Genomic DNA, 26167 nt, shown 5'->3' with positions numbered 1-26167 from the left:
CTTACTGCAGCCTCCGCCTCCTGGGTTCCAGGAATTCTCCTGCCTCAGCCTCCCAAGCAGCTGGGATTACAGGTGCACACAACCACACCCGGCTAATTTTTGTATTTTTAGTAGAGAGAGGGTCTCGAACTCCTGACTTCGGTTGATCCGCCCACCTCAACCTCCCAAAGTGCTGGGATTACAGGCATCAGCCACCGCACCCAGCCAGAACATGTCTATTTTGTTCACCATTTTATCCCTGGTAGGTGCTCAAAAACTGTCTGTTGACTAACTGATTATTCAATCAGTTACAGTATGCTTGAAAAGAAATACATAAGGGGGCCAGGCACAGTGGCTCACGCCTGTAAGCCCAGCACTTTGGGAGGCCAAGACAGGTGGATCATCTTAAGTCAGGAGTTCAAGACCAGCCTGACCAACACGGTAAAACCCTGTCTCTACTAAAATATACAAAATTAGTCAGGCATGGTGGTGCAAGCCTGTAATCCCAGCTACTCAGGAGACTGAGGCAGGAGAATTGCTTGAACCTGAGAGGTGAAGGTTGTGGTGAGCCAAGGTGATACCATTATACTCCAGCCTGGACAAGAGCAAAACTCCATCTCAAAACAACAACAACAACAACAACAACAACAACGACAAGAAATACAAAAGGTATAGAAAGCTAGATTATCTTAATTAGCCATAAAAGGAAAATTGCATAAAAATCTGAACTCACCAAAAACAAACTGCACCAAACTTGCTGTTCCTAAAACCTCCCACAGTATAGTTATTTTCTGAACTATACCTACATTTTTAGGTTAGTCTAAAATGTCAGAATTCCGATGATCGTCAAATATTGGCCATAATGGATATGAACTCAATTATGACAAAATCATGCAGAGCAAAAAAACCACAGAGTATTTCCAGAGCATGTCTCCTGTAAATATATTTTCACCAAGATGACTAGAAGTTATTACATAGTATTTATTACTCAGCTTTCCAAACCCCTTACTGAAAAAGCTTACAAATGTTTTGGAAATATTTTTGCTGAATGCACCCCTGCTATTCAGACAATATGCATGACCAAGGAGATTTAAGTAATTAGCATGTAATCTATGAAATCATTATACTCAGAAGAGTTCTGTGTTTTCTAATCACAAGTCACTGTGAGGGATAAAATAATATTGCTATATTCAAAAAGCATTTACTGTGGATCAGCCACAGTTCTAAGTTTTCTTGGAATTAACTAACTGAATGTTAACAGTTCTGGGAAGTTATTCCCATTTTACAGAGAAGAAACTGAGGCATAAAGACCTAAAGACCTTGTCCAAAATCACAGTGCTTATAAGTGGCAGAGCCAAGATTCAAATTCAGATGCTCTGGCTTCAGTCATATACTATACTCTTCTCTAAATAACAAGAAAAGTTGTATTAGAATAATAATAAAAAGGAGGCAGCCATAAAAAAGGAGGAGTTCGTGTCCTTTGCTGGGACATGGATGAAGCTGGAAACCATCATTCTCAGCAAACTAACCCAAGAACAGAAAACCAAACACTGCCTGTTCTCACTCCGAAGTAGGAGTAGAACAGTGAGAACACATGGGCAGAGGGAGGGGAACATCACACACTGGGGCCTGTCAAGGGGTGGGAGGCTAGAGGAGGGACAGCATTAGGAGAAATACCTAACGTAGATAATGGGTTGACGGGTGCAGCAAACCACCATGGCAGGTGTATACCTAGGTAAGAAACCTGCACGTTCTGCACATGTACCCCAGAACTTAAAGTATAATAATAATAATAATAATAATGAATCAGAACAGAATCTACACAAAAATACTGAAATAAAAGAGGAAGAAAGGAATTAGTACAGGCAAGGGGAAGGGTGAAGCATGGCAGATGAAGACCATACAAGAGTAAAAATTCCCTCACGGAACTGACAAAGACCATTAACAAAGACCCTCCCAGTCCCACCCACCCCCAAATGGCTCTGGAAAACAAGAGCTAGGAGCAGAGACTAAAGGGAAATCTCAGAGGAAAACAGCAAAATTTTTAAAATAAAATAAAATTGTAATAGCACTCAAAAAAAAAAAAAAGAATAATACCATCACAAAATCGAAAGTCTTCAATAGAAGAGAAGAAAGTGGACACTGCTGAAAATACAGTAAGAGCCATGAAGGCCAGGAATGGTTTAAAAAAAATGAGCAAGACAATGAAAAAAGAATAAAATATTTAAAAGATTTCCAAAACAGCCCAGTGGCTCATTCCTGTAATCACAACACTTCAGGAGGCCAATGTAGGAGAACTGCTTGAGACCAAGAGTTTAAGACCAGCCTGAGCAACATGGTCAAACCTGTCTCTACAAAACAAATCTTTAAAAATCAGTCAGGTGTGGTGGCACATGCTTGTAGTCCCAGTTACTCAGGGGGCTGAGGTTGGGAGGACAGCTTTAGCCCAAGAGTTCAAGGAGTGCCATGATGGCACCACTGTACTCTAGCCTGAATGACAGAGCAAGATCCTGTCTCGAAAATAAGTAAATAAAATAAATAATAAAAATTAAAAGATTTTCAAAACAAACCTCAAAAAAATCAAACAAAAACATGTAGCAATGGAAATCAAAGGAGATCGACCATAAGCATAACTGGTGTCTGAAAGAGGGGACCAAGCAAATAAAACAGAAAGATGCAAAAATAGAGAGAACTGGACTGAGGGCAAGTTGGCAAAAAGATACAGCTTCCAGCTTCTTCAAACCACAACAGCCAGGGTGGCAAGGATAATCTGAAGATCTCAAAAGAAAATTAAAAAGGGACGGGTATGCTGAGATCCCAGTTATTCACCATGCCAGTCATAGACTTATTTTGCCTCTCGACTCCAAATTCATCCTTTTGGACTACCCTGCAAAGTTGATCTGGGCCCTTGAAATATTTTTCTTTTGCCAGCTGAAGTCAAGCATTGTCAGTAGAGGGTGCTAGTGAAACACTACGGAAAGAAAATGGATTGGCTAACAGCTCCCAGTGTCCTCTGCTCAATAGGCCCCAGCAGCATCCATGGCTTTCCAGGGTCCCATAGTCAGCAACCTTCCCCAGGACCCCTCTTGGGCCATTTTGTAGTAGAGTGTCTCTGCTGAGACACCTACCTGTAAACAGTTTTCCTTGGCACCCTAGAGGGCAGATTTCTGGCAAGTTCTGCCATGCGGCATCAATGACTTCCCTGCTATCCAATGAGCCACTATACCAAGTCTGGGTTCTCAGCCTGGGATGGGGTGGAGGTAGCAGTATGGTTTTAGAGGAGTCCAGTGCTCTATCTCACCCCTGGAGTGATGGCTGCTCCTTATATTTGCTATTTCTATCTTTAGAGCTCTCTCAACTTCTTTTTCACAGCTTTATTGAGCTATCCTTCACATACCATACAATTCACCCAAAGTGTGCTTTTAGTATATTCAGAGTTCACAAAGTTGTGTGAACATCACAATTTTATAACTTTCTCATTACCCTAAAAAAGGTACCCTGTACATCTTAGCTGTCATCACCTACCCCCCACAATCTCCTATTCTCCCAATCCTAAACTACTTTCTTTCTCTATGGATTTGCCTGTTTTGGATATTTCAAAATGAAATCATATGGTCCTTCTTGACTGGCTTCCTTCAATTAGCATAATGCTTTTTTTTTTTTTCAGATAGGCACAGAACCAACGCATAGCATAAGAGTTTCAAGGTTCAAGCATATTGTAGTGTGTATCAGTACTTTTTTTTTTTTTTTTTTTTTAAAGAGACAGGGTCTTGCTCTGTCGCACAGGCTAGAATGCCATGGTCCTATCATGGCTCACTGCCGCCTCCAGCCACTGGGCTCAAGTGATCCTCCCAGCTCAGCCTCCCAAGTAGCTGAAACTACAGGGATACACTACCACAGAGGTCTCACTATGGTTCCTAGGATGATCTTGAACTCCTGGCCTCAAGCGATCCCCCTGCTTCAGCCTCCCAAAGTGCTAAGATTACAGGCATGAGCCACTGTGCCTGGTCCAGTCCAGTATTTCATTGCTTTTTATTGCTGAATACTATTCATCCTAGGAATATTCCGTATTTTTTTTTATCTGTTCATCAGCTGGCAAGACATTTGGGTTGTTTCTATTTTTTGGCTTAATATGAACATTCACACACTCTTGGGCATATACCTAAGAGTGGAAGTGGGTATGTAAATAGAGCTGTGGTTTGAATGTGTCCCCCAAAAATGCATGTGTTGGAAACTTAATCCCCAGTACGACAGTGCTGGGAGATGCAGCCTAATGAGAGGTATCTAGGTCATGAGGGCTCCACCCTCATGAACAGATTAATGCCAATTACAAAAGGGCTTGAAGCTATGAGTTCGATCTCTTTCTCTCCCTCATGCTCTCAGACTCTCTTGTCCTTCCAGGTCCTGCCATGGGATGATGCAGCAAGCAGGCCCTCACCAGATACCAGCTCCTTGATCTTGGACTACCCAGCTTCCAAAACTGTAAGAAACAACTCTGTTTTTTATAAATTACCCAGTCTCAGCTATCGTTATAGTAATACAAAATGGACTAGGACACCTAAAATGAAATCTACCTGGGTCATATGGTAATTCTACGTTTAACTGTTTGAAGAAATGACACTGTGTTTCCCAAAGTGGCTAACATTTTACATTCCCACCAGCAGTGAATGAGCATTCCAATTTCTCCACGTTGCCAGCTCTAACACTTGTTCCTTTTTTAAGAGACAGGGTCTCACTCTGTGGCCCAGGCTGGAGGCATGACCTCAGCTCACTGCAGCTGCAATCTCCTGGGTTCCAGTGTTCTTCCTGCCTCAGCTTCCTGAGTAGCTGGGACTACATGCCCAGCTAACTATTCTTTTTTTTTTTTTTTTTTTTGTAAAGATGAGGTTTCACTGTGTTGCACAGGATGGTCTTGAACTCCGGGGCTCAAGTAATCCTCCCACCTCAAATCTCAAAGTGGCGGGATTACAAGTGTGAACCACTGCTTTTTTTTTTTTTTTTTTTTTTTTTGAGACAGAGTCTTGCTCTGTCGCCCAGGCTGGAGTGCAGGGATGTGATCTCGGCTCACTGCAACCTCCACCTCTCAGTTTCAAGTGATTCTCCTCCCTCACCCTCCAGAGTAGCTGGGATTACAGGTGTCTGCCACCACACCTGGCTAATTTTGTATTTTCAGTAGAGACTGAAACATGGGGTTTCACCACGTTGGCCAGGCTGGTCTCGAACACCTAACCTCAAGCAATACGCCAACCTCAGCCTCCCAGGCCATCGCTTATTCTTATCTGCTCTTTTGATTTCAGCCACCATAGAGTGTGGGGTAGCATCTCATGGTAATTTTGATCTGCACTCCCCTGAAGGCTGATTATGTTAACCATCTTTCTATGTGCTTATTTCTTTACTTCTTATTAGTCAATCTCAAATTACTCCAATTCTCTGTAATAGTTAAGTAATTCTTACATTAAACCTTATGTATTCAAATTACCATGTGATTTCTCTCTTTTAATTGGATCCTGAGTCTTGCAACATGAGTGGTCAGTGATTTCTGCATGGAAATCAGATAATCTACAATAGTTTTAAAAATAGAGAACAGAAGAGTAAAGCTGAAAACTCCTTTGTCACTGGCCAGGTACTCACTTTAGAAGTAGGTAAGAGGCCTGGTGCAGTGGCTCACACCTATAATCCCAACCAACACTTTGGGAGGCCGAGGCAGGCGGATCACCTGATGTCAGGGGTTTGAGACCAGCCTGGCCAAGATGGTGAAACCTTGTCTCTACTAAAAACACAAAAATTAGCCAGGCATGGTAGCAGGCCCCTGTAATCCTAGCTATTTGGGAGACTGAGGCAGGAGAAACATGTGAACCTGGGAAGTGAAGGTTGCAGTGAGCCGAGATCATCCCACTGCACTCTAGCCTGGGTGTACAAGGCAGAGATTGCAGTGAGTCAAGACTGCACCACTGCACTCAGGCTGGGCGACAAAGTGAGATTCCATCTTAAAAAAAAAAAAAAAAAAAAAGGGGCCAGGCTCAGTGGCTCATGCCTGTAATCCCAGCACTTTGGGAGGCCAAGGCAGGCAGATCACAAGGTCAGGAGTTCCAGACCAGCCTGACCAACATGGTGAAACCCTGTCCCTACTAAAAATACAAAAAAAACTTAGCCGGGTAGGGTGGCAGGTGCCTGTAATCCCAGCTACTCAGGAGGCTGAGGCAGGAGAATCATTTGAACCCGGGAGACGGAGGTTGCAGTGAGCCGAGATCACACCACTCCACTCTAGCCTGGGCAACAGAGCAAGACTCCATCTCAAAAAAAAAAAAAAAAAGATGTAGCAAAAGCATAAAAACACGTATGGTCACTTTAAAAATCTTTAACTCAAACAGTGGCTTTTTTCTGTTGAAGGCGGAAGAAGGGAAAAACACATTAGGAAGCCTTTCGGTAAAAATGTAATATTCTCTTTCTTTAAAAAATCAAAAAAACTCAAGTAAGATGGCACATTAAGATTTAATGATAGCTATAATTATTTGTTCTGTTCTTGTATCTGTAAAACACATCATTAGAAAATATAGGCCAGGCATGGTGGTTCATGCCTATAATCCCAACACTTTGGGAGGCCAACGTGGGCATATCACTTGAGTTCAGGAGTTTGAGACCAACCTGGGCAATGTGGCAAAATCCCATCTCTACAAAAAATACAAAAGAAAAAAAAATTAGCAGGGCATGGTGCTGTGTGCCTATAATCCCAGCTACTCAGGAGGCAGAGGTGGGAGGATCATTTGAGCTCAGGAGGTCAAGGCTGCAGTTGTCGTAATCGTACCGCTGCACTCCAGCCTAAGCAACAGAGCAAGGCCTCATCTCAAAAAAAAAAGAAAATATAAAATGTCCCTTTTCCTTGTGATTATTTCTCTGAGACTTTACATGTTTTAGGCCTAAGCAGTAGTTCCATATTGTTTATCTGCTCATATTTTTTTTTAAGAAAGGAAAGACATATTTTAGAAAAACTATGCTGGACTATTGCAAAGTAACTCTGCTGGAATTATGCTAGCAGCTATGCCATCTTATCAGTCCCAGCAAAAGCCATTATCATACACCTGGGTAAAGCAGTGGGCGTACAGGGAGTGATGCCTGCCCTCAAGGAGCAAGGTGATATGTGCAGTTACGGTATAAACAAGGAACAGATGTTATGAGATTATGGCAACTAATAACTGTCTGGGAGGGTCAGGTAAAGCTTCAGAGGCATTGCCTGAATTAAACTGACTCGGGAAGCTGAAGCAGAAAGGCAGGAGAGGCATTATAAGCCATGCTAAGGAGTGATATTTATCCCACTGGCAATGGGGAACCACGTACGTAGAGAAATGACAAAAGTCTATGCTTGAGAAAGACTGTTTGTGTGGCAATATGGAGGACAGACTGGAGAAGGCTAAGCACAGAGCAAGAAGAGGGCATTATAACAGTCCAGGCCATTAGCCCTCAAAGAGGGGATGCACCCCTCAAAGGGCACTCAAAGTATTCAGCAGGGTATCGGAAGAAAAATACCATGACTCCTATTTATAAACTTCTCTGGTGTTAAATTTCACGGACACAGGCCTCCTCAGGCAGTCCCTAAGTCAGATGTCTACGGCACATGAGGTTCAGGAAGACTCCTCAGGAGGTGTGAGAATTCCACAGCGTGGAACATGTGGTGCCGCTACTCGCTCATTCACGTTCTAATGTAGTACGGTTCATGCAGTGCAGATGACATCACTGTGGTTAGTTTCATAAAAATTGGATCTTAAAAAGATGTTTTTGTGGAACACTTCGTGAATTTGTGTGTCATCCTAATTTTCTCTGTATCGTTCCAATTTTAGTGTATGTGCTGCCAAAGCAAGCCCGTAATAGGATCTTTTAAATAGGATCATAACTAAACTTGACAGTGAGACAGCAAGAAACTCTGAAACCTGCACCACGAAGAAGTTCTCCAGTTGTCACCTGGCCAAGTACTTACAAGAATTCTAGAACTTAAAGAGCAGTAATATATTTTTCTTCTACAAAAATGCTGTTGTTCTCAGTTTGCTGACCTTTCCTGGGATGGCAAATGTCAGCAGTATGGCACCTAGAAGATACTCCAAAAATACACACAACTGCACTTCCAAGATAAACATCTATTTTGGTTGGTGCAAAAGTAACTGTGGTTTTTGCCACTAATATTATCAAAGGCTAAAACTTGCTGTTTTTTAAAGGAAACTATGTTGAGTACATTTTCAGAATAAACATTTTTAATGTTTCCATCCTTACATTGCTACCAAAAGGATATAAAAGTCACATGAAACTCTTATCTACACACCAGCAGTTTTCAAAGTGTAGTCCAAGAAGCCTCAAGGGTCCTGAAGACTCTTTCAGGGGTCCACGAGTTTCGAAGTATTTTCACAATAATTCTAAGGCATTATTTGCCTTGTTCACTCTTGTTCTCTTGTGAGGGTCCAGCATTTCTCTAAAGGCTACATAACATGATGAGGTGACCACGACAGTTCTCACAGATAACAGTATGCGTGCTTGTGAGTCCTTGTGATTTTTGAGATACGATCTCACTGTCACCCATGCTGAAGTACAGTGGCATGATCACAGCTTAGCGCAGCCTCAACCTCCTAGGCTCAAGCAATCCTGCTGTCAGCCTCCCTAGTAGCTGGGGCTACAGGGATGTGCTACTATGCTTGGCTGATTTTTTGATTTTTTGAAGAGAGAGAGTTTCACTATGTTGCCAGGCTGAACTTTTTCTTTCTTTAGACAAGGTCTCACTTTGTCCCCCAGGCTGGAGTGTAGTGGCATGATCTCAGCTCACTGCAACTTCTGCCTCCCAGGCTCAGGCAATCATCCTCCCACCTCAGTCTCCCAAGTAGCTGGAACCAAAGGAATACGCTACCATGCCTGGCTAATTTTTTTGTATTTTTGGTAGAGATGGGGTTTCACTATGTTGCCCAGGTTGGTCTCAAACTCCTGAGTTCAAGTGATCCATCTACCTCAGCCTCCTGAAGTGCTGGGATTACAGGTGTGAGCCACCGTGCCCAGCCATGAACATATTTTATTTTTTTGTACTCAACTGATTTTTTTTTTCTTTGAGACAGCATCTTGCTCTGTCACCAGACACCAAGCTGGAGTGCAGTGGCACAATCTCGGCTCATTGCAATCTCCGCTTCCTGGGTCCAAGCAATTCTCTTGCCTCAGCCTCCCGAGCAGCTGGGACTACAGGCGCACGCCACCATATCCAGCTAATTTTTGTATTTTTTAGCAGAGACGGGGTTTCACCATGTTGCCCAGGATGGTCTTGATCTCTTGACCTTGTGATCCACCTGCCTCAGCCTCCCAGAGTGCTGGGATTAAAGGCGTGAGCCACCGCACCTGGCCAGTGATTTTTAAAATACTAAATATCGACAAACATACTAACAAAGATGAAAGTTATTTGAATACTCAATGATTTTTAAACTTTAAGGGAATCCTGAGACCAAAAAGTCTGAGAACCTCTGCTACATACTTTAAATCCTCAGAAACAGAATTTCCTGACTTGTTTAACATATTCTAAACAAAAAGTTTCAGTGAATTTTAAAGCTGTGTCAAAAATACATAAACATGCCACCTTTCAATTACTTTGTAAGAAAAACTGACATCAAGGAAGAAGAAATTTTATGGTATATAGACAAATAATGAGCCAAGGCAGTTGATGACATTTAATCAGAGTAACAAATTAAGTGCTCTAGGAGTTCACAGAGGAACTCGTGTCAAGCCATGATGACCAGATAAAGAACCTAATGCAGAATAAATAGGAATTAAACTTCAAATATCATCTTTTTAAAAATCATCAGAAGAGACCGGGTGCAGTGGCTCACACCTGTAATCCCAGCACTTTGGGAGGCGAAAGCGGGTAGATCACCTGAGGTCAGGAGTTTGAGACCAGCCTGACCAATATGGTGAAACCCTGTCTTTATTTAAAAAATAAAATAAAATAAAATCATCAGAAGATGATTGAGGAGGACCAAAATTTCAGGGGAAAAAAGTCAAGGACAGGCCAAGGAGAAGTGTGTATGTCTCAGCAATTCCATGCAGTGAGTATATTATGGTCACATCAGTGGCAAGCAAATGGGTACGTCGGTCTGAGCAACAGTTGGAAATAGCTAAATGCCATATAAACTGTTGGCATTTAAACAATGTTTAAATTTGTATGTTTTTTGTTTTGTTTTGTTTGAGACAGAGTTTCAGTCGTTGCCCAGGTTGGAGAGCAATGGTGTGATCTAGGCTCAATACAACCTCCACCTCCCAGGTTCAAGCAATTCTCCTGCCTCAGCCTCCCAAGTAGCTGGGATTACAGGCTCCTGCCACCATGCCTGGCTAACTTTTTTATTTTTAATAGAGACGGGATTTCACCATGTTGGCCAGGCTGGTCTTGAACTCCTGACCTTAGGTGATCCTCCCACCTTGGCCTCCCAAAGTGCTGGCATTACAGGTGTGAGCCACCATGCCCAGCCTGTATGGTATTCTAATCAACTCTCTCTTCTTGATCTCAGAGTAATTCCCTTACGCCAGCCCAGCATCATCAATCACTTAAAATGCATATCCTTGTTAGTATAAAGGTGAGAAAAAGAATAAAATAAATGCATAAATTAAAACCACAACGTGGCCAGGTGTGGTGGCTCACACAGTAATCCCAGCACTTTAGGAGGCAGAGGCGGGCAGACTGCTTAAGCCCAAGAGCTCGAGATCCAGCCCAGGCAATATGGTGAAATCTCACCTCTACAAAAAATACAAAAAATTAGCTGGGCATCGTGGTGTGTGCCTGCGGTACCAGCTGCTCGGGAGGCTGAGGTGGGAGGATCACCTGAGCCTGGAAGGTTGAGTCGTGATCATATCATGCCAATGCACTCCAGCCTGGGTAACAGAGTGAGACACTACCTCAAAAAAACAAAAAACAAAAACGCACAATGTTGGCATCTTTAAGGCTAATGATCACCTACCAAGAACCAAGTAATAAGCTAAACATTAGAAATATTACAACTGGCCAGGCGCGGTGGCTCAAGCCTGTAATCCCAGCACTTTGGGAGGCCGAGGCGGGTGGATCATGAGGTCAAGAGATCGAGACTATCCTGGTCAACATGGTGAAACCCCGTCTCTACTAGAAATACTAAAAATTAGCTGGGCATGGTGGCGCGTGCCTGTAATCCCAGCTACTCAGGAGGCTGAGGCAGGAGAATTGCCTGAACCCAGGAGGCGGAGGTTGCGGTGAGCCGAGATCGCGCCATTGCACTCCAGCCTGGGTAACAAGAGTGAAACTCTGCCTCAAAAAAAAAAAAAAAAAAAAGAAAGAAAGAAAAGAAATATTACAACTATAGCTTGTAACTGAGGAGTATGAATAATAAGGAAAAAAAGAAATATTACAACTATTATTATTACTAAACTATTATTTTTATATATCTACTAATAGCACAAGACCAGGCTTTTTACATCTACTCCCTCCAATCGTCAGAGCAACCCTGCAAGGTAGGAATTTTTATCTTCATATTCCAAATTTGAAAACCAAGAAGACAGGAGATTCTGAAGCCTATCCAAGGTGATACAATAGAAACAGGTGAGGCTATGACTGAAATCCTAGTCTGCACTCATCTAGCCCTAGGAAGCACAAAGCATGCCCCTCACATGTTGCAGCAATAACTATCCTCTGTCCAGTCTCACCGCCTCATTCCAACCTCTCACCTTGCATAAATATTTTATGACTCTTGTGTAGTAGCCACAGTACTATGGCTACAAACCTCAGAACTCTCCACGCCGGGGAAATAGGATATCGACTACTCTGCCTCTTCCACACAGTGATGTTCCTGAAAGGTGAAGCTGATAAAGTCACTTTCTATCTTTAAATCCTTCAGTGGCACCTAATCACATTCAGGATAAAGCTCTAACCAGAATTCACAAAAACCTTCACAATCTATTCTTGACCGGTTTCTTCAGTCTCATTTCCCATACACTCCACAAAAAGACTGTACTCCTGCCATATAAGTGTCTTCAGGATGTAACCATAGTCTTTGCTTCTAGGCCACAGCACACATTGTTGCCTGTGTGAAAAGCCTTTTAAACCCACATCCACCCAGCTAATAACTACTGATTCTTCAAGATGTAGGTCAGATGCGAACTTCCCCGAAAAACCACTACTCATATTCCCTCCGATATCAGGTGCCCTTTCAGAAGATCCTACAAGACCCCCAATTACAGCCCTTACTATAATGTATTCTAACTGCTGTTTACTTGCTTGAGGCCAGGGACATGTCCTTGATACCTATGAAGCCACCACCTAGCACAGAGCCTGGCAGAGCTCATGTTCAGTACCATTTGTGGAATGATGAGAACACCTGATCTAGTAGGAGAGACAGAAATGTATACAATCATATAAAATATGAAAAATGTGAAATAAGATACAGTAGGGATGCTGTCCATGGGAGAAAAAAGGTGGGAAAATCCAGGGGAATCCTTCTACCTGTATGTATCTCTGAGGGCTCCTTACCTGATTTCTCAAGTTTCTTCTAACCTTGCCGCAGCTGGTTAGAAGCACTCTGATCATGAGGGCTTACTTTGACCCATGTGCTCTACAAAGCACATTAGATGAACTGACTTAATTATAACAACTGCCCATGCATTTCACTGATGAGGAAACCTGGGCTCAAAAATAAGATTCTTTCTTAATGTCAGACAACTATTAATAGTGTAAGAGCCAAGATCTGCACCCAAATCTGTCTCCTGAACCAGGGCTCCAACCAGCACTGTTTCTAATGCCTGTCAAAAGTAAAACCTCCTCCCCAAATACCAAGTTTGCTAGGTTCAATTAAACCAGTACAGTTAAACTAAGATTATTATGTCTCTGAGGCGGAGTCTTGCTCTGTCTCCCAGGCTGGAATGCAGTGGTGCGATCTCAGCTCCCTGCAACCTCCACCTTCCAGATTCAAGCAATTCTCTTGTCTCAGCCTCCCAAGTAACTGGGACTACAGGTGCATGCCACCATGCCTGGCTAATTTTTTGTTACGTTTTTAGTAGAGATGGGGTTTCACCATGTTGCCCAGGCTGGTTGTGAATTCTTGAGCTCAGGCAATCTGCCCGCCTCAGCCTCCAAAGTGCTGGGATTACAGGCGTGAGCCACCAAGCCCAGCCGATTATTTTTTAAGTTTGACCATTTGAATGAAAATGCAACTAAAATTATTACACACTTCCCGATTTCTTATAAATTCAATATGCTGAATATAATTTAACTTTTATTTTTTTGCTATCTCAGAACCATTACTGTGTTTGTTACTAAGAATGCTGTAACATACTAAGTTTTATAAAAGTCACTCCTCAGGAATGACTGTGTTATTACTGGGATGTAATAGATTGCCCTTGTATCAACAGCCTTGGCCTGTGAGCATTTTCGAGTGCTTGTAAGTGTTTTGACTCCAAATCCACCATTACCCCATGCCTAGTTAGAGCTATTATTCCTTGCTACTGTTGATATGTTTGTCTCTAGCAGCCTAACTGATGAGCTACCTCTAATCTTCAATGGGCTGTGACACCATAGATGAGGTAGTAGTCATTAGTGCTATTCACCAAATATTTCTGGTTCTTTGCTTCCCAGGCATATGCTAACACTGAAATTCTCTAACCTTCTTTAAAGTTAGGCATGGCTATGTGGCTTGCTTTGGCCAATAAAAATGTGAATGAAAGTGACATATGCCACAGTGGGAGAGAAATTTGAAAAGCCAGTGTCCACCTGACCACTGTCTTTTCATTTAATCAAAATGGTCATGGCAGTACCATGTTAAGATGGAGTTTCTATCAGCCTCAGTTCCTGAGTGACTGTGAAGAGTTTCCTCTACACTCACGCTGGACACATCACACAAATGAGAAGTCGAGTTTTGTTTTGTTAAGCCACTGAGGTTTTGAGGTTTCGGTTAGCGCAGCCTAATCCAAGCTATCCATACCAATACAACAGATCTCTCAGTAAGGGATTCTCTCACATAAACGACTTTATTTATAGATTTTAATGACAAACATTTTGTTTGCATGAAGAATTCTCTTTGCATCCATCCTGGTTCAAAGCTATTTTCAATATGAAATATATTTGCCAAGTACCTACTATGTACAAAGTTGGATGATGAAGAGGACAGTCTATGTCTTGAAATAGCTTCAATCTTATATTGTGGGTAGAAGCAGGATTTAAGGCAATTATTGCAAAAAGGCAGACTCTAATGTTACGGTGGTTTAAAAGAAGAGAGACATCTCATTTAGATGGAGAGAAAAGTACAGACAAGCGTCACAAAGGAACGTCCGTATCAAATGGTCCTGAAACTTACAATAAGAACAAGTAGAGTCAAGGAGGTTAAGATAGAAAAAGCCAACATGAGCAAAGATATGCAGGACAAACAGCAAACAGTTCCACTGACCTAGAAAATATGAGAATGGCAAGAAATTAGTTTGTTTTGTCCATATTGCCCATGCCAGGCTGGTCTATGCCTAACCAAAAGACAACGGGGAGCCATTCAAAATCCTGGCTGGAGAAGTGACAAACTTGGAAGTGAAGGCATGATAGTTGGGAGCAAGGAAAAAAACGTTAGGGGGTTTCTGTGGTAATTCACAAGAATGGTCCAATAGCCCCAAATCAGTGTGATGACAGTAGGAGTGAAAAGAGGTAGATGCCAAGCCACGTGGCTCACACCTGTAATCCAAGCACTTTGGGCCATGGCGGGCAGATCACTTGAAATCAGGAGTTCAAGATCAGCCTGGCCAACATGGTGAAACCCTGTCTCTACTAAAAATACAAAAATTAGCTGGGTGTTTTGGCACGCTGCTGCAGTCCCAGCTATTTGGGAGGCTGAGGCAGGAGAACCACTTCAACCTGGGAGGTGGAGGTTGCAGTGAGCTGAGATGGGGCCACTGAACTCCAGCCTGGGCAATAGAGAGAGGCTCTGTCAAAAAAAAAAAAAAAAAAAAAAAAAAAAAAACAGAAGAAGAAGCAAATGCCAGAATAAGTGTGGAAGACCTGGCACCCAACCAAAAACACAGGGGAGAATAAAGGTAAGAATAAACTTGAGGTGCAGCTTCTGGGTTGAAAGAACTATTATTCCAAGTAGCTGAGGTGAATCAGAAAAGTGACAATGGGCTAGGTGTGGTGGCTCATGTCTACATTTCCAGTATTTTGGGAAGCTGAGGTGAGAGGACTTCTTGAGCCCAGGAGTTTGAGACCAGCCTGGGCAACATGGCAAGAGGCTTCCCAATGAAACCTTCCTCAAACACATGGATTTCTCCTTTTCCTGGTTTCTCATAATACCTACTGTCTTGGAATTCTAGAGACCACATCACAGTTATTATTGTCATGTGTGTGCTTTATTCCCTCAGCTATATCACAGGCCCATTAGAACAAGTTTCTTATCTTAAATGGTTTTGAGTTTCCCCTCAGTCAATGCCTTGCATAAAATATGCACTCAAGAGGCGTTCCATTGATTGATATAAAGTCTATTAGTCTCTAAGAACATGAATGTTTTGTTTCATCATTAATATTTTATTTTTATTAAGCCATGGTCAGACATTCAGGCATGTGAAATGAAGAAATTCACCACTTAATATCTCAAAATAGTCTTAAGAATCTCTGATCATAGGAGGAGCTGTTGTTGCCTTAAGAAATTATTCGAAAATATCATTTGGCTATAAATTTCTATACCAGCTTCCTTTTAATCCCCTGTTGACTTTAAAGTACACCAAACATTTCAGTGACCATCTCTAGACGATAATTCTGACGTAGAAACAACCTAATTTGTCATGGAGACTATCTTACTTTTAGTAACCTAGTAAGAGTTTTCTCCTACCTTCATGTCCAACTATCTATAATTCACACTACAACCACTGAAAAGTTTGAGTATTTTACTTTCTGAGGTAATACCTGCCTTCACTGGTCCCTCCCACAATTAATTACATTCGGTTCTCAGATTTCATTCCCTCCTCTAAATGTAAAGGAAACAAACAAAAACGAGGCCTATTGAGGAATCATAAAAATGGGCATTTTTGCAAAAAGGAATCCAAAACGTTCATGGGACACTCTCCTAGTCAAACCTGGTCTCCTCACTGAGATATTTTCTCTTGCAAGCAAAAGCACCGAGGAGACAACGGGGGAAAGTGCCAGACGGAAAGGAAGCAAGAGAGGCGTACTTGGCCGATCAAACTGACCCGGGTTCTGGCCCCCCGCTAGAGGAGTAAGCAATGACAACCGCTACCCATACGCTGCCGATTCCCGCTCAGGCGCTCCCTGGACTTTTCTTTCCTCTTCCCCCAGCAGGGCCCGAATGACCGTGTCCGTGCTCTGCGCCAAGGTGCGCAGTGCTGCGGGGTCTCGCACCGAGATGACCTCAGACCGCTTGGCCTGCGTCCGGCCAGGCTTTCCCCCAGGCTCCGCAGCCCCCACCCAGGCGAGGTCATCCAGCTACTGGAACCCCAGCCCGAAGGACTACTGGGCCGTACCCCGACCCCTCCTTCCCGGGCACTAACGCGCGGGCTCCGCGCCCCGCCCAGCCCGGGAACCGCGGCCGACGGGGGAGGGGCGGGGCGGCGCGGGGACCGTTATTCGCAGTCAGCCATCGCGCCCCGAAGCGCACTGGGCAGGCCCTTACCACAGCAGAGAGGGAGACAGGGCGTAGGTGGCGCCCGGCCCGACGCGGGGCAGGAAGGCGGAGGCGGCGCAGGGAGCGGCGACAGCCGCGGGGGACCCCGGCGGGCGCCCACGACGCGATGGGCTGCATGGGCGCCGCCATAGTGGGGACGCAGCGGCGGGCGGAGCGCGCGGCCGCGACCCGGTCGGGCGCCTGCGACCAATGGGGGCGCGGAAGCCGGGCGGAGCGAGGACTTGACCAATGCGGAGCTGCGTTGCCCCGAGCGGCCCAATAGCGCAGGAGCCGCAGATTTGCCGGCCCGCCCATCCCGCCTACAGCGGGACCGGTGCTGCTGGAAGTGATGGGCGTGAAGCTCGGCGCGTATGGCTTTCCCGGGCAAGTCGGGCAGTCTAGAGGAACCCTCCTCCCCCCGGCTTCACGACCCGGAGGGACGCACAGTCCCCTGGAGAGCCTGTTTCGTCGCCCGCGCGGGGGAACGGAAAGTGCTGGGGTGGTCACGGCCACTTCACGCCGAGGGACGCCTTATTTTCGCCCTCCGGGTCACGAGCGCAGCCAGTCCGCTCACTGAGGCCGAAAGCTTCGGACCTCCGGGGCCCCTGGTGGGTAAGGGAGCACGAAGGTGAGCGTTAACTTCAGAGACTGGCAGAACATTTTTAGTCCGGGCACGGCACAGGGCCTCCAAACCCTACATAAACTTTGCAGCCTTCCCACCCCACTTTTTCATTCCTGCGGCTGAGGCCTGGCTTTATCCCCATGGGGCAGAATTTCAAACTTAATTCCTCAACAAAGCCTGGGTGGAGGTCTCTAAACTACAACTTTCGATCCAAAGGCCCTACCTTACTAAGGGAAAAAAGTTTGCCCTAACAAAAAGGCTTCTGGGAGGAGCTGCCTAAGGCAGGAAGAGGCTGGCAGGCCGGGAAGTACGGCCTTTGGCTGGCGGCAGTTCTCTGAGGTCAGCCTGACCGCATAGGCAGTCCGGTCTGTATGATTTGGATCAACTAAGTTTCGGCTTCCTAAGAGTTATTAATAAAAAGTGCAGTTGCTGGAAAACTGGTCAGCTGTTGAGTAAGAACTCTGCTGGGATTAAACCCAGCACCAACCCCTGGAAGCAGTGAGGTCGAGAGAGGCAGGGACCCTGTGTAAAAAGGCCGGTTAAGTGTTCCTTTTCCAAAGGCGTATGGATTAGTGGATTGTGTTCTCTCACCAATCCTCTTAAGGCCTGGTTCTACCCACCCTCCCCTGCTACATCCCCTGGGAATCCCAGTCAAGTTTGGGCAAAAAAATTTTAAAAATCAGCTTCCCTCTCTGGGCCCCAGGAGGGAGCTGACATAGAAAAGCATCACCTCCAGCACCTCCCTTTCTCTACAGCGAGATTCCAAGTAGCAACCACCTCTCAACCCCCAGGGACATAAGCATCCAGAATAGCTGAGCTGACCCAAGCCTCTCCTGCACCTGGATAGGGCCATGCCACAGGAAGTGCTTGGCTGTCCACGAGCCAGCTGGAGCAGCTCCAGGAAACCCAGGTCCTGCACCTCTTCCTTGCCCCTTCCTGCTCTATGGCTCCCATCCTCGTACACTTTGAACTCAGGAACCCACCAGGCAAAGGCGACTAGGTCTTCCTCCAGGGAAGCTTCTCACCAACTAGACAGCTTGGAGAGCAATCTTAGGATCCCACTGGAGTTTGAGTCCCTTGCTTCTCAAGCACCTAAATAAAATGCACCCCGTCCTTCACACTGGTCCCACAATCTGTGTAGAACACAGATGCTGGCATGAACTCAGGCCAGCTCAATGAAGATACATCAAATGGGGCAGCGGTGAGCTACTCTTGTTTAGAAGACTCATTGGTCTGGTGCTTTCTGTTACCTCATCCTGCCCAACTCTAAGGCAGAGGAAGCACAAGAGGTACTCAGAGCCAGAACTGTCCCTGTGCCCCATGACCCACCATACTTGGCCTAATACAGAGCTTGACAAGGAAAGGACCCACTCTCTGGAACTTAATAGGGACTGCCTTACTGATGTGTCTTATAATTCACAGCCCTGCTCCAGAACCCATGAATCTAGAGATACCCCCAGCCTGACTTGAGCCACCTGGGCTCCTTGGGGCAGCCAGCCAATCCTCTGCTCAACACATTTTATTGCTAAGAACAAGGTGATGCACCAGTTTTCAAAATAATTTGGTTTATAGTGTTCATACGTAACAAAAAAGGGGAAGTATTATAAATCTTGATTCTTGTATACACAGGGTATTGGTGTGAAGCCCTCCAATCCTGGGCCCAGGCAAACAAATGCATGAAGAGCAAAAACCTTGTTTAACCCCTTCAGTATTTCCCTCTTGTCCCACCCCCACCCCAAAATCAGCTCCCTCCCACCCACAGTGGGCCTCCAATGGCCCCAGGTTTTCATCCTAACCCTCCCAGCCCCTGCATGATTGCAATTTTCTGTTGACAGAATCACCCACCAGGCTCTGCCTGCTTCCATCATTAAAATCCCCACTTCAGGGTAATCCCACTCTCACCCTCTAATACTGTGCCACAGGGGCTCTGCACCTAGAGTGTTGTGGGCACACACCCTTATCCCCATGTTCTTCAGGGAAAGACAAAGAGGTGGCATCAACTCCTAAGCATCTCAATACTGCAGCTTTGCCAGCACTGTCTTGAGGCTGTTTGAGGCCTGGACAGATGCCACACCCATCTCCAGCCAACCCCCAGGAGCCCTTACTCAGCTCAGCTGAGGGCAGAATTTCACATTTTGTTTGCCCTGCATAGGCAAGGAAGAAAGTAAAGGCCAGGGGCTGGCAGAAGCTGGTCCAGACCAAACATACATACATACACACACACACACACATACACACACACACACACACACACACACACACACACACACATAAATACAAAAGTGGGTGTTGGGGCAAGTACCAGCACCTCAGCCTAGTCGGTGCAGGTGATAGTTACAAAGCTAAGTCCTAGACCAGGAACAGGGCAGCCAGTCCAGCGAGCACAGTTGACCCCTCTACGGACTGGGGCCAGTGCAGCCACAGCATCCAGTGCTCAGCCCCTCAGCTGGGAGATCAGCGACAGCTGCCACGTGCCCAGAAACAGCTCGTCCTTTCACTACAGCGGAATGCAATGAGGGTGGGTGAGAAGATGATGGGTCGGTTATTTCATTCCTTTTCTTTTTACAACTTCACTTTCGGAGACTTCAGAGTTCCGTGTCTGCTGTGCTGTGGAACCCAGAGTGCTCTTGCCTTGATGGCTGGGAATCTCTTGGACCCTGGAAGCACCTACTCCATGATGGCCCGGTATAGTGCAGGCTCAATATAATCTTCCCGGTATCTTGAGTTGATAACTCGTTGCCGTTTCTTTTCTTGCTTAACCTCTTTCTCTGTGAAAATCTCATTGAAGCGCATGTCTGAGGCTACTGACTATAGAAGAATAGCAAGCCAAAAAATCACTTTGTGGTCAGCTACTCCAAGAAAAATACAAAAGGATGCATCCTTATTTTGTTCCCTCCCTCCAAGACAGGAACTGGGGACACACAGAAAATACTCACCAGTCTAGACTTGACTCTCTTGGGAAGCTCTTCATCCAGCGTGTACACATCATCTCTCTTAACCACAAGCTGTGAGCCATCCTCAAATTCCACCTACCAAGGAAACAAAGGCCTTCTGGCTAGGATATCCCTAACTCTTTCCCCGGTCCACCATGCATAATGGCAGTCTCCTACAGTCAAAGAAGGAGTTAGAACACTAAAATAAGGACTACCTTACTTTGCATTTGGCGGAATGGACACAGGGCAGACCCCTAGCTCTGAAAGGGTTGCCAACATATTAGTTCTCCCAAGAGCAAAGACTCTCCTGTGGCTCAAGAGGAAACACAGAATTAATCGAGCACCCCCGACTCCCTAGGAAGATAGAACCTTTGGATACCTGGTACATTTGGATAGGGTGGGAGGCCACAAACTTGGCTCCATAGACTTGGCCGTCTGTCCATCTCACTTGGACCACTTCCCCTTCAGCAGGAGGACCCAACTGGAGACAGTCCTGGCTCTGAGGAAACAGGAAGGAAGGAGGGTGAAAGGAAGGTCCACCTGCACACAAAGGTAACTTTCCTCTACTCAGGGAAGAGTGAACCAAGCAAAGTAACTGTTTTAGCGAGCAAGGCAGCTCTCTCCGGACTGAAAAATTAATAAAGACCTTGCTAAGTCAAAGTCTCCCTCCTTCTCTGCCCTCTCCTGCTTCTAGGTGACCAAAAAAGAAAACAATCCAGGCCGGGCATGGTGGCTCACACCTGTAATCCCAGCACTTTGGGAGGCCAAGGAGGGCAAATCACGAGTTCAGGAGTTTAAGACCAGACTGGCCAACATAATGAAACCCCATCTCTAATCACACACACACACACACACACACACACACACACACACACACACAATCACTGAGCATGGTGACACGTGCCTGTAGTCCCAGCTACTCAGGAGGCTGAGGCAGAAGAATCGCTTGAACCCAGGAAGGAGGTGGAGGCTGCAGTGAGGTGAGATCACACCACTGCACTCCAGCTTGGGCAAAAGAGTGAGATTTGTCTCCCAAAAAAAGAAAAAAAAAAAAATCCAGCTATAATAAACCTAGTAAACATAGGAGTTAAGTGCCAGAATCAAGAGTCCTTCTTACATTCCCTCAACTGTTCCTCTAACGGGTTCTGCCATGAAGAAATGCTAGAACTGTACTCAACCGTAAGAATTTTTTTTTGGGGGGGACAGGGGGAGACGGAGTCTCAATCTGTTGCCCAAGCTGGAATGCAGTTGCCTGATCTTGGCTCACACCTGTAATCCCAGCACTTTGGAAGCCCCAGGCGGGCAGATCACCTGAGGCTGGGAGTTCAAGACCAGCCTGACCAACATGGAGAAACCCCATCTCTACTAAAAATACAAAATTAGCCAGGCTAATTTTGAGCCTTCGCCTCCTGGGTTCAAGCAATTCTTCTGCCTCAGCCTCCCAAGTGGCTGGGATTACAGGCGTGTGCCACCATGCCTGGCTAATTTTTTGTATTTTTTAGTAGAGACAGGGTTTCACCATGTTAGCCAGGATGGTCTCAACCTCCTGACCTCATGGATCCGCCTGCCTTGGCCTCCCAAAGGGCTGGTATTACAGGTGTGAGCCACTGTGCCTGGCCAGTTATTTTTATAATATTAAACTATTAGCCTTTGTCAGTGTTGTCATTTATAGTGATACTGTCAAACCTAGGATAGGTACAACTGCTGGCACCTGCGCACAAATGAAGGCCCTGACCCCAAGCTCTACTATAGTTGTTATTGCATTTTTCACCACTGTACACTCATAATTTAGGAGAAAAGTAAAAACTCGGTTGCATATAACAATATCCCTTGATGAAGCAGTAAAAGTTATTAATTTTGTTAAATTTTAATTGAGTGCATGCGTTAAGTCCTCATAAGACACTTTTGGTTGTCTCAAAGAAATATATCTGTGTTGTTAGAGTTGTGAACTACACTAGTTGCCTCGTTCACAGAATTACAGTTTTATTTGAAAAATATGACTGGGCTGGGCGTGGTGACTCATGCCTGTAATCCCATCACTTTGGGAGACAGAGGTAGGAGGATCGCTTTAGCCCAGGAGTTCTAGACCAGCCTGGGCAACACAGGGGAGACACCATCTCTACAAAACATCAAAAATTAACCAGGTATGGTGGCACGCACCTGTAGTCCCAGCTACTTGGAAGGCTGAGGATCGCTTGAGTGCAGGAGGATGAGGCTGCAGTGAGCCATGACTACACCACTGCACTCCAGCAGTGGGGCTGGGCAACAAAGTGAGACCCTATCTTTAAAAAAAAAATCTACGAAATAAAAATTTTAAAAAGAAAAAAAATGACTGACAAACTATGGTTATTCAGACTTAGGTATCTGGCAGACATCTTCTTGAAAATGATGACGTGAACGCTGTCATGTCAAGGAAAACACGAGTCAGTATCTGTTGCCAATAATAAAATTCAGACTTTCAAGCAAATATTAGCATTTCAGAGAAGCAGCAAGTTTTTTGATGATTGTAAGTGATACTAACAAATGTAATTTTACAAGTATTTAATAATATTTAACAACATTTCTAGGCTATCCATAGGCCAGTGCACCAGTATTTTCTAAATGACCAATGTAGATGTTATAAAAAGACGCAGAGGTGAAAGATCCATTCAGAAGAGACCAATGAGCTTTAGTGTAACGATATGAAAAGTTCACTGACCCTTCAGATTCCACACTGCAACTAACTTTTAAGAACCTGCCAGGAGCGGTGGCTCACACCTGTAATCCCAGCACTTTGGGAGGCTAAGGCAAGAGAATCGCTTGAGCCCAGGGATTTGAGACCACCCTGGGCAAGATGGCAAGACCCTGTTTCTACAAATAGCCAGTCATGCCAGTAGTCCCAGCTATTCCGGAAGTGCCTGGGCAACAAAGCAAGACATCATCTCTTTAAAATCAAAAACAAAAAAAGCTGTTACTTCTATTGAGTTTTGCTGGATACCAGAGAATCATAATTGCCTGAAAGACTATTAAAATATTGCTCTTGGCCGGCTGTGGTAGCTCACAGACGTAATCCCAGCACTTTGGGAGGCCGAGGCAGGTGGACTGCTTGAGCCCAGGAGTTCTGAGACCAGCTTGGGCAACATTGCAAAACCCCATCTAAAATTAAATCCCATTTAATTAAAAAGTTAGCTGAGGATGGGCAAGATGGCTCTCGCCTATAATCCTAGCACTTCGGGAGGCCAAGGCGGGTGGATCACTTGAGGACGAGAGTTTGAGACCTGCCTGACCAACATGCAGAAACCCTGTCTCTACTAAAAATACAAAATTAGCCAGGTGTGGTGGTGCATGCCTATAATCCCAGCTACTCAGGAGGCTGAGGCAGGACAATCGCTTGAACCTAGGAGGAGGAGATTGCAGTGAGCTGAGATCATACCATTTCACTCCAGCCTGGGCAACAAAAGTGAAACTCTGTCTCAAAAAAAAAATCATAAAAGTTAGCTGGGCATGGTGACAAGTGCCTGTAGTCTCAGCTACTTGGGAGGCTGAGGCAGCAGAATCGCTTGAGCCTGGTATGTGGAGGTTGCAGTCAGCTGAGATCACTGCATTGCACTCCAACCTGGGTGATGGGAGTGAAACTCTACCTCAAAAAACAGAAACAAACAAAAATCTTCTCCTTTTTCCAATTACATATCTGTGCAAGGATGAATTTCCTTTCTATACTTTAACCTAAACAGTGTATCACAATAGATTGAATCAAGAAGTGACATTAAAGAGATTTGTAAAATTGCAGAAATGACATTCTTCTAATTGTTTTTGTTTTAGAAAAGTTACCTTTTTTTGGTTTTTTGTTTTGTTTGAGATGGGGTATCACAGTCTTCCCCAAGCTGGTCTCAAACTCCTGAGCTCAGGGAATCCACCCACCTCAAGCCTCCCAAGGTGCTGGGATTACAGGCATGAGCCACCACACCCGGCCTGAGAAGTTACTCTTTAATCTAAAAAATGCATTATTTTAAATCAACTTGCTTTAATTTCTAATAAGACTAAATATTTTTAGATATAACCCACAGAAACACAAGCTCTTTGGGATACTCTAACTTTTAGAAAACGGAATCCTGAGACCACTGTAAGTTAGAGATAATACCACATACTTCTCAGAGTGAGTATGAGAAGATAAAGAGATATCTGAAATAAGCACTTAGCATAGTGCCTGGCATACTGTACCAGCTTAATAAATTACAGCAGGGGCCACGTGTGGTGGCTCAAACTCCTGTAATCCCAGTGGTTTGGGAGGCCAAGGTGTGAAGATTGCTTCAAGCTAGGAATTCAAGACCAGCCTGAGAGCAACTAAGCAAGACCCTTGTAGCTACAAAAAATTTAAAAATTAGCCAGGCATGGTTGCATGTGCCTGTAGTCATAGCTATGTAGGAAGCTGAGGCAGGAGGATCACTTGAGTTCAGGAGTTTGAGATTGCAGTGAGCTATGATACAGCCACTGCACTCAGCCTGAGTGACAGTGAGACCTGGTCTCTCAAAACAGTAAGGCAGAGCATAGTAGCTCATGCCTATAATCCCAACACTTTGGGAAGCCAACGTGGGCAGATTGCTTGAACCCAAGAATTCGAGACCAGCCTGGGCAACATGGCAAAAGCCCGTCTCTACAAAAAAATATAAGAATTAGCAGGGTGTGGTGGTGCATGCGTGTAGTCCCAGCTACCAGGGAAGCTGAGGTGGGATGATCACCTGAATCCAGGAAGTTGAGGCTGCATTGAGCTGAGACTGTGCCACTGCAGTCCGGCCTGGGCGTCAGAGTGAGACTCTGTCTCAAAAATAAATAAATCATAGCTATACTATGAGCACTACTAATGTCGCCTTTACTGTAAGTCTACCTTATAACTAAGAAATGTCCTTTTAGCAACTAGATGGCTAATGTGGTATAAACATGGGTCAATACCTGATTTGTTAAATGAAAAAATGGTTCCATTCCTCTCTACTTTGGTGCTTAGTCTACTAAGTGAAAAGGCAAGGTGGGAGTGGGGAAAACCTGAATTAAGTCCTCAATACCAAGCCAGACCTAGGATTGGATCCATGTGGGGCCACTGTGTCTCAGGTGTTAATAACATCAGCAGGCTAGGGTTATCTCCAGGCAGTTTCCACTTAGCCCTAAAGCCCTCCTCTGTGAAGAGACAAAAGCAGATTCTATCTATCTACTAAGAGGGCCTGATAGAAAAAAAGAGTTGGATAATTCTCTTAAAAATCACAAAGCTACTAAGCAATGAAGCTTGTATTGGCATATTTGATTCCAAAGCCTGGGCTTTACTATTGCACTAGAATGTCCTCAAGGATAATTCAGACTGCAACAGATGCAGGTTTCAAGGAATTACAGAAAATTATGGTTCCCGGGAATTTCTAGGGAAAACAGCATACCCTCGCACCACGCAGTTTTTTTTTTTTTTGCAAGGAAAGACTGGTACAAATGCTTCTTTCTGTCTGAGGAACAGGTGATGGGACCATGACCTGGCTAAGAAGAGCAGGCATACACACAGTCTGCCAGACATTAGAAACATCCTCCATTCCAAAATGCTCAAGAAGCTCCTTGCAGATATTACCACTATGTCCTCAGGATAAAGATTGTCACTGAAGGAGCCATCATCAAAGTTGACTTCATAGAAGGTCTCGGTGGTGAGCCTGACCACCTCACACTGGTAGAAGCGCCCGTTCTTATGCTTGCTAATGACTTTCTGGCCTGCAGTGATGCTTTGCAAGGCCCCCTTGGCACGCTGAAAAAAAAACAGAGGCTTCGGTAACTCACACATGGAGTTGGCAGGCCTGGCATATGGAGACCAAGATCAATTAGTTCCTTCTTATCAGGGAAAGATAAGCATGGGAAAGTAAAAGTAAAAAGGAGAGAAGAGATGAGAGCTAAACCAAGCCTTTCCAGATACCCACCGTCCCAGCCAGAACACTGGAAGACACCAGTACATTTTCCTCCATAAATTTAGCTCCTATAAATTTAGCTAGTCTACAACTGGC

The 26167-nt window shown here is 44.8% G+C and overlaps 2 protein-coding genes and 1 pseudogene across 12 annotated transcripts in view; all 3 read right to left on the bottom strand.

Moving 5' to 3' along the window:
* ST3GAL3 (ST3 beta-galactoside alpha-2,3-sialyltransferase 3) overlaps window positions 1-16768 on the bottom strand; it is a 219288-nt gene extending 202520 nt beyond the window's left edge. For all 8 annotated transcript variants that reach the window (XM_039474161.2, XM_039474163.2, XM_039474162.2 and 5 more), the window contains exon 1: window positions 16614-16768. The gene's annotated coding sequence lies outside the window, so the exon portion shown is untranslated. The remainder of the gene's footprint in view (window positions 1-16613) is intronic.
* LOC120366190 (U6 spliceosomal RNA) lies at window positions 7741-7834 on the bottom strand (annotated as a pseudogene).
* A 2006-nt stretch (window positions 16769-18774) lies between the features above and the next one.
* KDM4A (lysine demethylase 4A) overlaps window positions 18775-26167 on the bottom strand; it is a 57581-nt gene continuing 50188 nt past the window's right edge. For all 4 annotated transcript variants that reach the window (XM_039474219.2, XM_039474220.2, XM_074380689.1 and 1 more), the window contains exons 19-22: window positions 25744-25914; window positions 20539-20658; window positions 20163-20255; window positions 18775-20034 (exon numbers count right to left, since the gene is read on the bottom strand). In XM_039474219.2, the coding sequence (XP_039330153.1) occupies window positions 19894-20034; window positions 20163-20255; window positions 20539-20658; window positions 25744-25914 (525 nt within the window). In that variant the 3' untranslated portion in view covers window positions 18775-19893. The remainder of the gene's footprint in view (window positions 20035-20162; window positions 20256-20538; window positions 20659-25743; window positions 25915-26167) is intronic.

The sequence above is a fragment of the Saimiri boliviensis genome, chromosome 11 (genome assembly GCF_048565385.1).
Source record: "Saimiri boliviensis isolate mSaiBol1 chromosome 11, mSaiBol1.pri, whole genome shotgun sequence".
Classification (NCBI taxonomy): Eukaryota; Metazoa; Chordata; class Mammalia; order Primates; family Cebidae; genus Saimiri; species Saimiri boliviensis.
This window is presented reverse-complemented; position numbering and strand designations above follow the sequence as displayed.